Here is a 16,424-nt window from a genome sequence, read left to right on the forward strand (position 1 = left end):
CCACAGTATAGGGCTCAATGTTAACCAGGTGTTGAAAAACCTTTATTTTAAAAGCTTTATAGTTTGTTTCCCGTTGAATGTCAGATGGTAGACTATTGTAATATTTAACACACCCATACAAAGGACTTCTTTCTGTTAGTGACAATCTACTAAGTGGGAAATTCAAATTAAGGCTTCTTGTATTATATTCATGATTTGGAAACAGGTGATAAAACAAAGTAAAATGTTTAAAGAAGAACATAATACATTCATATATATACCTGAAAAAGTGAGTATATTGAGTGACTTGAATCGACCTGCAGGACTCTGCAGGATTCTTTCGCCTCTACAGGATTCTCAATACAAGGGTTTTGTGATAGAAGATTAACTGTATCTGGGAACTGTTCTCTCGATTGGCTGGTTCTAAAGTAAACAAAAACTGTCTTATCAATATTAAGCACCAGCCTATTTCCACTGAACCACTGTTCAGCCTTGCCCAGAGTTTGTTCTGCCACTGTGAGGAGTGTTTCTAATGTTTTTCCCAGAGCAGCACATTTTCGTCATCAGCGAAGTTTACAAGGTTTGAGAAACCACTAATCACCGCATTTGGCAGGTCATTTATATAGAACAAATAGAGAAAAGGCCCCAAAACGCTCCTCTGTGGTATACCTAATTTTAAGTTGATCGGTTCAGAACCTTACATCCCTGTTTCTCCAAGCATACTTTTTGTGATCTAGACTATCGAAAGCCTTAAAAAGGTCTAAAAAAGCACCCAGTGCTTTCATCTTTGACTCTAGTTTTTCTAAAATATTTTGATATAAAATCATAGGTAGCTGTCTCAACTGACTTCTCTACAAGGAAACCATGCTGCGAACTACGAAATAAGTTCTGCATTTGAGACTCTTCAATTTGTTAAGAGATGTCGCTGTATCGCTTCCAAATGGGAAATTCAATGATTTTTGAAGTTCCCCTTAAATTGATGGTTGAACTGTTTTTCGATTCAGAGGAGTGCATGCTAGCGCTGTTGAAAAAGCCTGAAGTGGTGGAAACAGCTGTCCAGCGATTATGCAACCCTCTGAATCAAAAAAAGCAAAACCATCTATTTACTTTTCTATCTTTACTCAGATTTGAGTACTAGAAAGTTCCTCTTCTGTCCTTTTCCTAGACGAATGAAAACATAATGTGATTACAAGGAGTCCTTTTTGTTTTCTATATTCGTCGTCTGCGGTCTTATAAATTGTAAAAGTTGCAGATTAAGGATGTACCAGAAAGAACTTTCAACACAAAGAGTCTCAAATTCAATGATTTTTGAAGTTTCCCCTAAATTTATGGTTGAGCTGTTTTTCGATTCAGAGGAGTGCATGCTAGCGCTGTTGAGGAAGCCTGAAATGGTGGAAACAGCTGTCCAGCGATTATGCAACCCTCTGAATCAAAAACAAGCAAAACCATCTATTTACTTTACTAAATAAGTTGTTTGTAGTAAAAAAGTTTTGTAATCTAGAATATATTGCTTTTTCGAAGATTTTTGAGAATAATGGAAAAAGACTTATTGGTGTATAGTTCTCCATCTTAGTAACATCACTTTTTTATGTAGTGTCTTGACAATTGCCAGTTTTAAACTTTGAGGAAATGTACCTTGCCCGAACGAAGCATTAACTATAAGGCAGGCCCGCACATCAAAGAAACATGAAACGTAAATTACGTTTCATGGAAATAAACCACTGCTAAACAAATATATGTCCGGCCATTTATGAAACTCTCCGAAAATAAAAATGTGTCATGAGCATGAATCACACTCGTTTCATTGGTAGCGGACTTTGAGATTTGTTTAGCAGTGTTTTCTTTTCATGAAACATGTTTTTCGTTTCATGTTTCATGTTTTTCGTTTCATGTTTCTTTGGTGTGCGGCTTGGCTTAAAGATAGGAGAAGACAAATCTCTGATGAAACAACTTTAATTCACTTGGTTGATATTTCATCATATTTAGCAAATATAAATCTCTCAGACGTACATTCATATCAATTTTATAGCTGGTTTTTATAACCATTTTATAGCTGGTTTGTCTATAAAACGCTATTGCAAAACAATGATACAAACCAACACGATCTCGATACGATGAAAACAAAACAACTCACTTTAATGTATATTTTCGTTATAGAAATAGAATGTTTACATTCAGAACAAATTCTGGAAATTTATAATCGCTTCTCAGCGGTCGGGCATTAAGTTGCGAAATGAGAAAAGTCTGTTGGCAACAGACGGACGATTCAACTATTTTTTGGCTCGACAACAGCCATCAACCGCTTGTAGGAGATGTCACGCATAAAAATGTCTTGCTTTGATGCCTCTACAGCCGCTTTATAAGTTGGAATGAGGCCAGCAATGCAAGGTGGATTATGAAGATTTTATAAGATAAATTAATTAAGCATCGGATCTAAGACATGTTTACTAGTTTTACTTAGTAGTTACTTAGTAATTGCGGCAGTTTACTGTTTATATAGATGTTTATACTGCAATCGAGATTCATAAACTCATTTAAAAATCGTTTTAGCTTTTAATAATGAAATAATAATAGAAATGTAATCCATTTAATAATGAAATAATAATGTAAATATACTAAGGTGTATTACCAACAGAAAATGGGGTGGACCCCAAAACAGCTTTATTGTTCTACAATGCTTGTATTCGGTCAGTCGTGGACTATATATGGGTGTTGGATATATGGATCAGCAAGCAATACGAATTTAAAAATATTAGATCGGATACAATACAGATGCTTGAGAATATGTTTAAGTGCAATAGTATCTACTCCAACAAACGTTATGCTAGCAGAAATTTACGTAGACAATTTTTAGCTCAAAAATACTGCATAAAGCTAAGAAACACTGGGTCAGACCTTTTAACAAATCTGGCTTTATTAAACGTGGAAAACTAGCAAATAATGGAGAATAAAAAATTCACCACCACTAACAGATGCATTCATTGAAACCAGGAATTATACATATTTACACAACAGTAAATTATTACCAATTTATAAATTTCCGTATAAAACTTTGATACAAAAACCAAGAATCATAATTAATAAAAATTACGGAATCAAATCATTTAAATAATATTTTAGTAAAATCTATACTGAGCGACTTTGTGGATTACACAGTAATTTACACAGTCGGTTCTAAAAATCAAACAGGAGTAGGATGTGCTATGTATGTGCAAAATACCCATCAATGTAATAATTACAAATTATCTAGTATTAGTAGTATTTTTACAGCTGAGATTATAGCTATCGAAAAAGCTCTAGAATGGATCAAAGAGAATAATATTGAAAAAGCTGTGATAATAACAGACTCCAGATCTGCAATATATGCAATTGAAAACACTAATTTTAGTTCATACAAATCAAAAATTTTATGTAATATAAAAAATAATTTGTCTAAAGTGGAAGTAGTATTTATATATGGGCAAAAGGGCATGTCGGTATACTGGGTAATGAGAAAGTCGATGAGTTGGCCACAGATGCAATAAAAAATGGTGAGATCCTAACTCAGATCTTATCGACAGATGCAATCAATGACGTCAAAGCTAGAATAAATAAAATATGGAAAAAACAATGGAAAAATATTTCAAGCATATCAAAAAATTTATATTCTTCTTTACATCAAGGACTTCCTCCGCCACCTGAATACATATTTAAGTATAACCTGCCAAAGCAAGATATTTCTACTATCGTCAGATTAAAAACTCGACACGGAAAATATGGAGGCACATCTGCACAAATTAGGAATAGCTAATTCATCAGTCTGTTTTTGTGATAATGTTTCGATTAGAGATTTGAACCATATTTTCTTTGAATGCAAAATTAACGAGAGATATATAAATCAATTATATTACAATTTACGACAAACACAAGTTCATTTTCCAATTAGTATAGAATATCTAATAAGTTGTCATAAAATGGAAATATTTAAATTACTCATAAACTACTTGAAAGAAACAAATATAGTCATTTAAGTGAAATAGGTATAAATATAACAAAACTAATAAATTGAGGTAAAAATAAAATAAAAATCTGTGGCTAACGTAACACACACGTAATCCTTTTAATATACTACATTTTCTTCTTCAACTTTATAACCAATTCTGCTTGTTCATTAGCGTATTGGTGCCTCTATGGAAGGTTGTTACTCCAATATTTTTGGCGGTCTGCCCATACTTCTATCGATTGGTGATTTACTTTGACTTTTGCTATTTTGACCACACGATTCTCCCCCATTCTGTTTATGTGGTTATTACATTATTTCTTTCTTTTTAGGGTCGATTCAACAACGAGCTTTATCAACTTTATAAGGAAACAGCCCTGTCAAACTTCATTAAAATACAAAGATTGCAATGGACCGGACTTGTGATAAGAATGGGAGAGGATAGGCTACCAAAAAGAGCACTGAATGCTAGAATGCAGGGAAAGAGACCACGAAAGCGCTGGAAAGACACAGTAAACAGCGACGCACAAGCACTTTTGTGAGTGTATGTATGTAGAAGAGCAGCCACAGACAAAAAAGAGTGGAGGCAAAAAATAAAGGAGGCTAAGGCTAAATTTGGGCTGTAGTGCCGTAGGAAAAGAAGAAGTGTCTATTCGTTTGTACACTCTACGTTACGTTTTCTTCCAATGTCTTCATTCCTCTTTCCATCTCTCAGCGTATTTCCTGTAATTCTTCTCAGTACTCGCATCTCTGCCGTTCCCAGTAGCCTTTGTGTTGTAGCTGTATCTGGTCTTGTTTCTGATGCATATGTCATTATTGGTCTTACACTGGCTTTATAAGTTCTTTACTCAATGTTCATATCAATGTTGTATGTCGGTTTCGCCAGTAGGTACTTGATTTCTCACTTCTTTGTCCACGTCTCCATAGCTGGACAGTGTTTCAAACAAACAATCAAAAATATTTAAATATATTGGAGAGTTTATTACACCTGATGATTCAGAGAATGCTTCCATTGAAAGTAGATATTCAAAGTTAGAAGGTGCATTCCATTTATGAAAAGATCTGTACAAAAGCAGAAGCTTACCTTTGAACTTACAACTCTGTGAATATAATGCAGTGATCAGGCTGCCGGCCCCATATGCATTAGAACCTTTAAATATGATAAAGAAAGGGCCAGTACAAAAACTTAAAATAAAATATAAGAAAATTTTGAGAAAAATCTTAGGAACAATCAAAGAAAATGAAGAATTTCGCCGAATACGCAATCACCAGTTATGTGCACACTTGGAAGAATTGTTACCAACATGACAAACAGGAGAATGATGTTTTATGGTCACCTAGGACGTATGAATCCTCAAAGATTTACTTTAAAAATAGTTGCAACAGGAGGAGGTTCTAACTGGTGACCTCCAAGATCATCAAGGTCTCAGAACCTTAGAACCTTCGAATCTTATCCCTCTCATTAACCAAGCTCGTCGTCCCACTAACAAGTCACTGCAAGAAAGGAAAGAAAGTTACATTAAAATTAAAACCTACTGCCAGATAAGGAAAAGTAAGTCATGAGGTCATGAAAGACTCAAGATGGACCAGAAAACTAATTGACTGGCGCCCAACAGAAGACAAACGCAGCAGAGGACGACCACCAACACGCTGAATGGACGACATTAAACGAATGTCCAAGAAATGGCAACAAGATGCACAGAACCGTGGAGAGTGGCGAAAAATGGGAGAGATCAATGTCCAGCAGTGGACGGAAGAGGTTGCATGATCATGATGAATGGTAGAATAGGGATATGTTGTTTGGGATATGAGTAATTTGGCTAAAATAATACAATATTACACTATAATACCATGGTATTATAGTGTAATAATACCATTCAAAAATAGTACAAGATCATCAAAGTACATATTTATTAATTTGATAGCACTAGTCAAAATATATCAAACAAAAATTATCGAAAGAATTGTGAAAATACGAAATGTTTTGTGCATGCTCATGTCATTATTTTTAATCATTAGTTCAAAGTGACGGTTATTATTAAAGTTGTTAATAGGTTGACTGACAGTAAAAAATCGTCGGATCATTGTACGATCTTTAAAATATGTTCATTATTTATTTTTATACATTTAAATATTTAGAAATCTCAAATAGAAATTTTGTAAGAAAAACTTGTTTTTGAAACTTACCGGCGATTTGTTCTGGTGGGAGTTCATCCTGAAAAATAAAAATAGGGTAATAAAAATAATGTTGAATTAAAGAAGAAAAGATATCGAAATATTATACTAAACAGGGCTATTATACAACCTAATAGGCTTCTCATTAAATTTTGCAGTTTGATAAGAGAGGGCGTTGCCACAAGCCTAATCTCAACAACATTTAGAGCGATTTCGAAAGCATAAAGTAGACTTTATGCGTCGATTCATCACTATGGATGAGACCTGGGTCTCTCACCATGACCTTGAATCACAACACAAGATTAAAAGGAGGTGTGAACCTGGTTCTTCGGCTCCGAAATGAGTTCGTGTCCAGAAATCGACCAAGAAGGTGTTAGCATCAGTTTTTTTAGAATGCCTAAAGAATTTTAAGTATGAATTACTTGTTGTAACCTTTTAGATCAGCTGAAGGAAACAGTTTGTGAAAAAGATCCGGTTTTCAGAAGAAAAAAAAATACTTTTTCATCAGATCAATGCACCGTCTCATATAAGCATTTGGACAAATAGACTAGTCGCAACATAGTGGGCACTTTTAGGTCGCCGCGATTTGATGGTGGTATTATAGGTTTTTTGGGTCGCTGAATCCAATGGAAGTGGTCTGGAAGCCCAAATGTGGTGCGTTTAATTGTTATTAACAAATTATGGTAAAATTGGGTGTTTTTCAGGAATTATTAGAAGCCCTGTAAACAAATTGATAGTGTTAAGGTCTTCTCTGGTGTATTTTTGGTCGCTAAATAGAATGCGACTAGTCGCGATTACTCAAAATATATTCTTATTTTGTTAATAACAAAATAATTGTTTATTCGCCGAAAAGCTCGAAATGCGTTATCTACAGCATGATTGTAGTCTTTTTCATAGTATTTTTATAGGCAAAATCGATTGACACTAGTCGTGATAGCTTAAACCACGTTTCGATTTTGTTATTAATAAATTATTGCAAAAATAACAGTTCCTAGTACGTTTACTCACGGTTTTTTGCTCTAAATTAAAAAAAAAACACTTGGAATGACATTAAATTTGGCATGCACGTAGCTAACATGTCAAACAAAACAAGTGATATTGTGCCGATGTGTGCTTTTACCCTGGGGGCGAGTTTCACCCCTTTTCGGGAATAAACAATTATTTTGTTATTAACAAAATAAGAACATATTTTGAGTAATCGCGACTAGTCGCATTCGATTCAGCGACCAAAAACACACCAGAGAAAACCTTAACACTATCAATTTATTTGCAGGGCTTCTAATAATTCCTGAAAAACACCTAATTTTACCATAATTTGTTAATAACAAGTAAACGCACCACATTTGGGCTTCCAGACCAATTCGATTGGATTCAGCGACCCAAAAAACCTATAATACCACCATCAAATCGCGGCAACCTAAAAGTGCCCCCGGGACTCCCTATGTTGCGACTAAACTAAATGGCTAAAATCCATTAATTAAAGTTCGAATTGTTGGAACATCCACTGCATCACCCAAGAGATTTCTGATACATATAATCAGTAAGATTTTTGATAGATTTCTGATATTTGGTGACCTTAAAACTATATGGATTTCAATCTCAATCAGTGAATTCAAGTTGATTCAAGTGAATATAGGAATATAAACAATATGGAGAAATAAAAATACACCTAGAGAAAGAAATGAAAGGTATAATTTATAAAATAGTCATCAATAATGATACACGCGGCAGAAACACGGCTTGACACAGAGAGAACAAAAAGAAAACCTAGAAAAAGCAGAGATTAAAACGTCAAAGACTGAGTAAGAAAGAGAAGGGTAGAACAGTACGATCTAATAAGCAAAATAAAGACGGCGATAATTGGTTCCCCAATAGGAAAACGATCACTAGGAAGATCATGAGAACGATGGAACAACTTACTGGGGGCACATTGAAAGCCAGATAGTCATTTTTACACAAAAAGAAGAAGAAGAAGAAGTTTTAAATTCTTCCATGCATTCTATCGGCACAATGAATCCGATATCTTTATAAAAAATAATCTTAAAAAACGTCTGGCACCGGACAGAGAATCCTGGAAGGAAATGGAAGAGGCCTATATTCAAACAATTGAATTCAAAAAAGGTTTAAAAAATCCAAAAGGTCGCATCGTGAAAGATGTTCAAAAATGGGAAAATAAAGTGTAGCTTAGTAGAACAAATTCAGTTTAAGGGAATGGGTACGTAGTTTCTGCTCCAATGCTATTCAAATGGGATTCATTTTTTTCGAATCCTGAGAAAACTAATAAGTATTTTTGAAAAATTTAAATGCAGAATGAAAGACTACGTTATTAGCGAGGGCCGAAAGTCCCTAAGAACTTCTATACTTAATGTTTATTTTAATAAGTTACGGGGGTGAAAAACTAAGAGAAAATTTAGTGTGACTTTTAATTTCAAATATCTCATTCAAAATAAACTTTTAATTTATTCTAATGGACTTTCGGCCCTCGGTAATAATTTAGTCTTTCATTCTGCGTTTAAATTTTAAAAAAATATTTATTGCTTTTTTCCGGATTCGAAAAAAATAACACAATGTCCGTGGTAATATTTTCCAAATCTATCTTTGTCATACAACGCACTCAGTCGAATAGAATATTGTCAGCATATTGTCAGTCAGACAGTGACAATCTGTGACAATTTTAAATATTTGACATGGCATAGGGAATATTTTGAGTTGTTGATTAAATAATATTGATAAAATTTCTACTAAATCAAAGAAAAAAGAAGATTGTGTATTGAGAGACAATTGCTTAGACAAGAAATTCCTTGTCTAAGGACAGTTGACCCCAGCGTCAAATTTTTTTATCTTGTCATGTGTGTCCCACACCAACCAAAATTTCCAGTTAACTATAGAAGAAGAAGAAGAAGAAGCAATTTGTACAATGCACTACAACTCCAAATTGTAAGTGAATAAGGGATTTTTCCCTTATTCCGCGACGATGAGCTGGCCAAATACCCAAGTAGGTGGAGACCAATAAACTAAAGAAAAAGAATACTATTGATAGTGTATTGGATAAAAATTTATTTAAGACGTGAACTTAATAAAAAGTTATTTAGTGTTTATTATTTATGGAAGATCCAAAGCAGAGAATACTCCAGGATATATTCAGTGATCCAAGTATTTTGTTGTTAAAGATGTTCAAAATTGTAAGCGTTTCATAGTAACAATATACTCGTATTATTAAAAAATCACTTTATCACTTTTCCTCTTTTCTCGATTGGTTATTAGTTTTTGTTGTACAGTAGATAAATTATTACAATCAGTGAATACATAGTTAGTGAAAAAATTATCATATTAATAAACTGAATTAATAATTAAGGCAATTAATTATACAAGTAACAGTTATCCAAGAACATTCAAAAGCCATCTTTAAAGTTAATGATGACATTGTCAAGTAAAGTTTACATATGCATACCAGTGAGAATTTTATTACACGTAATTTGCCGTGTAAAGACAGAAAAAGTAGGGATAGCCGTAAAATATTTACGAATTATGTACCGATGGCCTTAAAGGCAAGCAAAAATATTATTATAATCTACGACTCTACGCACAAATTACTGAATTGTGACCACATGTACAGGGTGTAACGAAAATACAGGTCATAAATTTTTAATCACATATTCTGGGATCAAAAATAGTTTGATTGAACCTAACTTACCTTAGTACAAATGTGCATATAAAAAAAGTTACAACCCTTTGAAGTTACAAAATGAAAATCGATTTTTTCCAATATATCGAAAACTATTAAAGATTTTTTATTGAAAATGGACATATGGCATTATTATGACACTAACATCTTAAGAAAAAAATATAGTGAAATTTGGACACTTTATAAAAATTTTATGGGGGTTTAGTTCCTTTAAACCCCCCCAAACTTTTGTGTACGTTCCAATTAAATTATTATTGTAGTACCATTACTTAAACACAATATTTTTAAAACTATTTTGGCTCTTAGTACTTTTTCGAAAAGTCAGTCTTTATCCAGATATTTTGAATATTTGTCAAATCCACCACATATTTGTATATGGTTAAGTACGATTGTGGAGACTGTTATAATATGAAAATTTATGTATGATTTACATTTTTAGGTATATTAGGTATCGCAGTAATAGTTTAATTGGAGCGTACACAAACATTTGGGGGGTTTAAAGGAACAAAACCCCCATAAAATTTTTATGTAAACATATTAAAAAAGAAGCCGCAACTCGATAAAAACTGCCTTATCGAAAAAATACTAAGAGCCAAAGAAGTTTTAAAAATATTAAATTTAACTAATGGTACCACAATAATAATTTAATTGGAACGTACAGAAAAGTTTGGGGGGGTTTAAAGGAACAAAACCCCCATAAAATTTTTATGGGGAGCACAAATTTCACTATAATTTTTCTTTAAGATGTTCCTGCCATAAGAATGCCACGTGTTCATTTTTAATAAAAAATCTCTAATAGTTTTCGATATATTCGAAAAAATCGATTTTCATTTTGTAATTTCAAAGGGCTATAACTTTTTTTATGTGCATATTTGTACTAAGGTAAATTAGGTTTATTCGAACTATTTTTGGTCCCAGAATATGTGATTTAATTTATGACCTGTATTTTTGTTACACCCTGTATTTTCATTGGCAATGCTTACACAGTATCAATTCAATAAAATGGCTAACTAGTCAGTGAACCGTATAGATTCTGCTAAAATGCAGAGGACGCTGTTAAACAAATCATCTGCAACAGCGGGGTTATTTTTTATTAACAGCATGAATTTCTTAGTCAGATGCTGTTAAAACCTGATTAGGTAACTAGGAAATATAAATGATTTTCTTAGAAGTTGAAGTCTTTGGAACTAAAAAGGTGTAGAGTATACAAAAGACTCTTTCTAAGTTCAGATGGAAATATACAATCTAAAATCTACAAACCCTATTCGAAGCGTGTGTGTGTGTGTGTCGAAACATTTTGTTCATTCTACAATTAGAAAAGAACTAAAACGTGACATCAAAAAATGGAACAAGAACTTAATAGAGCGAATCACAGAAAACAACACAGGCTTAAAATGTTTAAGACCAGCACTGGGTGTCCAGAAGATTATATCAAAATTAAAGACAGCAGTAACAAGTAAGAGAATGACAAAAATAAAATATCAAAGATAGTTGAAGATTTCTAAAAACTTTGTGCAGCTTGCAAAGCCAGGCTGATGAATCAATAAAAGAGAAAGTCAAAAGAAAAATAAAAAACGTTGGATCAGAGTTACTACCAAATATGGAGGGATTCGAAATATAAAGAGCTTTAAAATAGCTAAAAAATAATAAAGCTTCAGGATACGACGGCATAGTTACCGAACTTTTGAAAACAGGCAAGACAAAAGACAATATTATAAAATAGACTTTGATACTCACTGAAAGCATAGAGGGGCGTAAAAAACCAAGAGAAATAATACTAGATAAATGTAAGAGATCTATTATATCAAACAAACAAATAAGGAAAAGGTAAGCATTTTATTTATTTTAATATTGCTTATTTCCCATTGAAAATAGTTGATTATAAAAATGCCACAAAGAAATAGCTTCAGAACAACAAAAAGGTTAGAAGTTTAAGATGCCATCTCACTTTGGGTACGGGAATGACAGATGGACGGTAGAAGAATTTTGAAAATGAGGATGGTGCTCTAAAAATTCATCTTATTATAGGTATATACCAAATAAATAAAATATTAGCATGAAATTAGTCATAAGCAGTCTAAAATACACCAAATTGAACGAGTTTTAAGGAGGTCTATGTTTAGCAGTGTATTTAACTATCTGACAAATAGAATAAAATGAAAAATCTACACTGAAATTTAATACCATTATGAAACAAAAAAAAACAAACTTAAATGGAAACAAAGGAGCAAATAACAAACAAAAAGTAAACAATTTAAGGGAAACGGTGAACTAAATAATAACTAAGAAAAAAAGTAATAATAGAATAATTAATAATAAGGTAATGAGATAAAAATAAGAACAAATTCGAACAGGTCATGCTCCAAGTGTGGGAAAAAAAGTTTTTCAGGAAAAATATCTGGAGAAAAGCTATGAAATGGAATTTGAATAAAAAGGCCAAATATAGAACTAGAAAAGATGTATAGAGAACCGAATATGGTAGGGATCATAAAATCACATATCCAAAAGATGCTAAACACGAGACTACCCAAAAGAATACTAGCCGGAGAAATGGAAGGAAATAAGAAAAAGGGGGCTGAAAACCAGTTGGAAGAATGATGTTTAAAAAAAAATAGAAGAACTTCAAATCCCAAACTGGAAAAATAAATTTCCAAACAGGATGGAATGGAAAATAATAGTAAACCAAGCCATGGGTCTTCTAGGTCTAGAGAGACTAAATTATATGACTAATAAGGTACCTGGCCATACTGCTAGAGAAGGTAATGCATTACAGACGATGGAATATAAACAAAATGGAGAATAAAGATTTGGGATATTTAATAAAAGTAAAAAAGTCTAAGAAAGAACAACAGCTATTTTCTTGTGGCATATTAATACCATCTACTATTTTTATTGGGAATAAGCCGCAATTTGACTTTAAAATAATTTTATTTTGACATTTCCACTTCTACTTCGAAAATTGATTTAAATAAAATAATAGTTATTTATGATATAAGTGTTAAAAGTACACGTTTAAGGCACGCATGTGAAAGTTTGCAGAATGAGCGATAGCGAGTTCTGCAATTCACATGAGTGCCTTAAAAATGTACTTTTTAACACGCATATCATACAATATTTTTTCTACAAACGTAATTACAGGACAATATCTACAAAAACTTTTACTTGAACTTGACTGACATTCCATTTTTATATTTTTTTGACATTACATCAAAATTGTCTATACGGTCAATACGAACTGCAGTGCTTTAAAAATATTTTAAATCACTAGTGCCTTAAAGTAGCATTTTTAATGCTCGTATGGAGTGCTAAAAATTGCATTTTTAACATGGTTGTAGAAAAAGTTATTTTAAAGTAAATTTCCAATAAAAAATACTCTAAAAGAATAGGTTTAAAAAATTGACTGAGAGGACTACAAAAATATTTTCGAAGAATTCTAAAATATTGCGAAAGAAAATATTCTATTATTTATAGACATAAACATAAAAAAGTTGCATAAATAAATTAAATTATAAACTATTATACAAATTTTTACTTGAGAAAAATTTAATCTTTACTTAAAATATTTGCAAAACGTAAACATAGGTTTAAAAAACATTTAAATTATGTATATTTAAAATTTGTGGATGTAAAAATTCTATACTGATAAGTAAAAAGGTCAAAAAATATCGATTTTGAGTAAGTTTTTTAATATGTTAAAAAATCGATAAAAAGCGATGAAAAGCGATTGAATTTCAACGCTTTTTAACGGATTTTTTGAAGTGTTAAAATAGAGATGAAAATCAGTCGATTTCTATTACTTTTTGTCGATTATTTTAACGTACTAAAAGCTTGGCCAAAATCGATACTTTTTACTTATAACCTTTTTACTTAACAGTACAGAATTGTTTAAGCTGAAAAAGTGTTATAAACAGAGAGAGCAGTAAGTGAAAAAACTCCAAATAAAAATGAAAACCAAAACAACATGTAGTAATTGTTTTCAGACTATAAAATTGTAACTAGCATACAAATGGAAGATAGAGAGTGGTTTTTAACTGGCTTGGTATAAAGTTTTTAAGAACAAATGAATCAAAAGCACTGCTTTCACACCAAACATGGTCGTATCACCTCACTGTCCACTAAATTAACACAAAAAACACTTGAAATAGAAACAACAAGTAAAATAGAGGTAATAGAAACGTTAATAAAGAAAATAAAGTACCATTTTGTGTTTTTTTGTGGGTCAAAAAATGCTGATAGTACAAGAATCGCAGAAGAACTGAATCCTAGTGTACGTTCCTCCTTATTATTAACTTTCAACAAAGTTATAGTGGTTTTCTAGCTTTTGACTCTTATAAATTCTAATCGTGATTTCAGGGCGTATTTCGTCCCACGCTTGAATCTCGCCGAAAACGTCCGCTAACCAATCAGAATATTCGAAAGCAGTAGCAAAATCCATTATTTCTGTATTTTTAGATTGACCATACTCGAGCGTTTGCCCGTTTGGGTTCACCCACTATTTATTTCATCTGGAAAGTTTATTTAATTTTGAGAATGCGGTTTTCGGTTTCTCGAGATTTTATAGTCGTATACAGGGAATCTTTCAGCAGGACATCGTATTTTGTTTAACCCATTAGTGTCTAGTTACTTTGATTTTGACTGTTTTATGTCAAAGTTGTTTAAATCTGATTACTCTCTTGCACACTGCAGTTTGGTACATTTTTTGCTTTCAGTATTGAATATACAGGGTGATTGATTATTAGGGTAAAGCTCAATAGCTCCGCTATAGTAATAGATAGCAATAAAAGTTAATAACAAAAATTTTAGCCACCTTTGAGCTTCACATTACAAAATTAGTTAGAATGTTACAGGGTGTTCGATAACACAGTGGCAGATCAAACTTATGTTTTTTTAAATGGAACACCCTATTTTTTATTTTATATTCGAAATCCTGTTAACTTCTCCATCACAAAAATATAAAGGTTTGTAATGTTATACAGGGTATTTACAAAGTTATAACCAATTTTGTATCAAAATCGTAACAAGTTCAACTCCCTGTATAAATAAAAATAAGCACAACAGCAATGGTTTATTAATGCCATATTTTTTACTTATTGTCAAAATTGTTAAGAATTATTGATATAACTAATTTTCTTTATATCAAATAAAGGGTGAGTCAAAACGCAAGTACATTATTTTCTCAGTAATGTTAAATGGAACACCCTGTATTTTATATCATTATTGAAAAGTAACATTAACGTACTTTAATTTTTATATAATATTCCCTATGTCCAAATTTATTAGTTTTCGAGATATGTTCATTTTTCAGAGCCAATTATTTTAGGTGTTTAAATTTATCTAAATTTTAAGTAAGCCATGACTGAATTGACAATTGAAGATTACCGATTATCAATCCGATAATCAATGTAACACTGTATCAAATAAAGAAATAAAAATAATTTATTAGTAATACATTTTACAAACAAAAACACAACCACTACATGCAACATTTTTGAAACAATTAAAAACTATCTTTTTATGTAAATGCAACAAATAAACAAAGAAAAACAGTAATAACTTTTACAAAAAAACACACAAACACAAAATAGAATATTTTGTGAAGACAATTAAACACTACTTTTGTATGTAAATGTAACAAACAATCAGTGATGTCATGGCAAAATTAGCAGTGCGGGAACGCAGTGCCAGAACGCACTGCTAATTTTTGTTTACAAAACCTAAATTCTCTATTATTTTTTTTTCTTTTCTTAACCAGTGCGGGAACGGCGTTCCCACGCGTTCCCACACCATGACACCACTGCAAACAATGTAACAAATAAAGAACGAAACATAATTTATCAGTAATACATTTTGCAAAAAAAACATGCTTGAAAAAATTAGAAGCTACTTTTAATAAAATATTTTTAATATTTAATTACATAAGGTGTTCAAAATTATCTCTTAACACATTTATGTACGCCTAAAAACGATCATTGAATGAGCTACTTACTCTACGGAGCATTTGTAAATTAACCCATCGAAATACACTTTGTATTCTATTTTTCATCTCATCCCTTGTTGTTGGAGGTATTTTATAAACTTTATTATTAACGTAACCCCAAAAAAATCAGTCCAGTTTATTAAATTCTGGTGATTTGGGTGGCCACGTTACTGGTCCATTGAAAAATGAAAATATCTCGAAAACTAATAAATTTAGACATAGGGAATGTTATCTAAACTTTAAAGTAAGGTAATGGTACTTTTCAATAGTGATATAAAATACAGGGTGTTCCATTTAACATTACTGAGAAAATAATGTACTTGCGTTTTGACTCACCCTGTATTTGATATAAAGAAAATTAGCAATATCAATAATTCTTAAAATTTTGACAATAAATAAAAAAATATGGCATTAATAAACCATTGCTGTTTTGCTTATTTTTATTTATACAGGGAGTTGAACTTGTTACGATTTTCATATAAAATTGGTTATAACTTTGTAAATACCCTGTATAACATAACAAACCTTTATATTTTTGTGATGGAGAAGTTAACAGGATTTCGAATTAAAATAAAATATAGGGTGTTCCATTTAAAAAAAAACATAAGTTTGATCTGCCACTGTGTTAT

At 31.8% G+C, this 16,424-nt stretch overlaps 1 protein-coding gene across 2 annotated transcripts in view; it reads right to left on the reverse strand.

Moving 5' to 3' along the window:
• The window catches only part of LOC126881706 (troponin C), a 64,559-nt gene that overhangs the window by 22,644 nt on the left and 25,491 nt on the right, over nucleotides 1-16,424 (reverse strand). The window contains exons 1-2 of one of the 2 annotated variants that reach the window (XM_050646120.1): nucleotides 14,017-14,152; nucleotides 6,146-6,173 (exon numbers count right to left, since the gene is read on the reverse strand). In XM_050646120.1, the coding sequence (XP_050502077.1) occupies nucleotides 6,146-6,173; nucleotides 14,017-14,019 (31 nt within the window). In that variant the 5' untranslated portion in view covers nucleotides 14,020-14,152. Of the gene's footprint in view, nucleotides 1-6,145; nucleotides 6,174-14,016; nucleotides 14,153-16,424 lie in introns of those variants that run through there. The other variant, XM_050646119.1, reaches the window with a different exon arrangement.

The sequence above is a fragment of the Diabrotica virgifera genome, chromosome 3, assembly GCF_917563875.1.
Source record: "Diabrotica virgifera virgifera chromosome 3, PGI_DIABVI_V3a".
NCBI lineage: Eukaryota > Metazoa > Arthropoda > Insecta > Coleoptera > Chrysomelidae > Diabrotica > Diabrotica virgifera.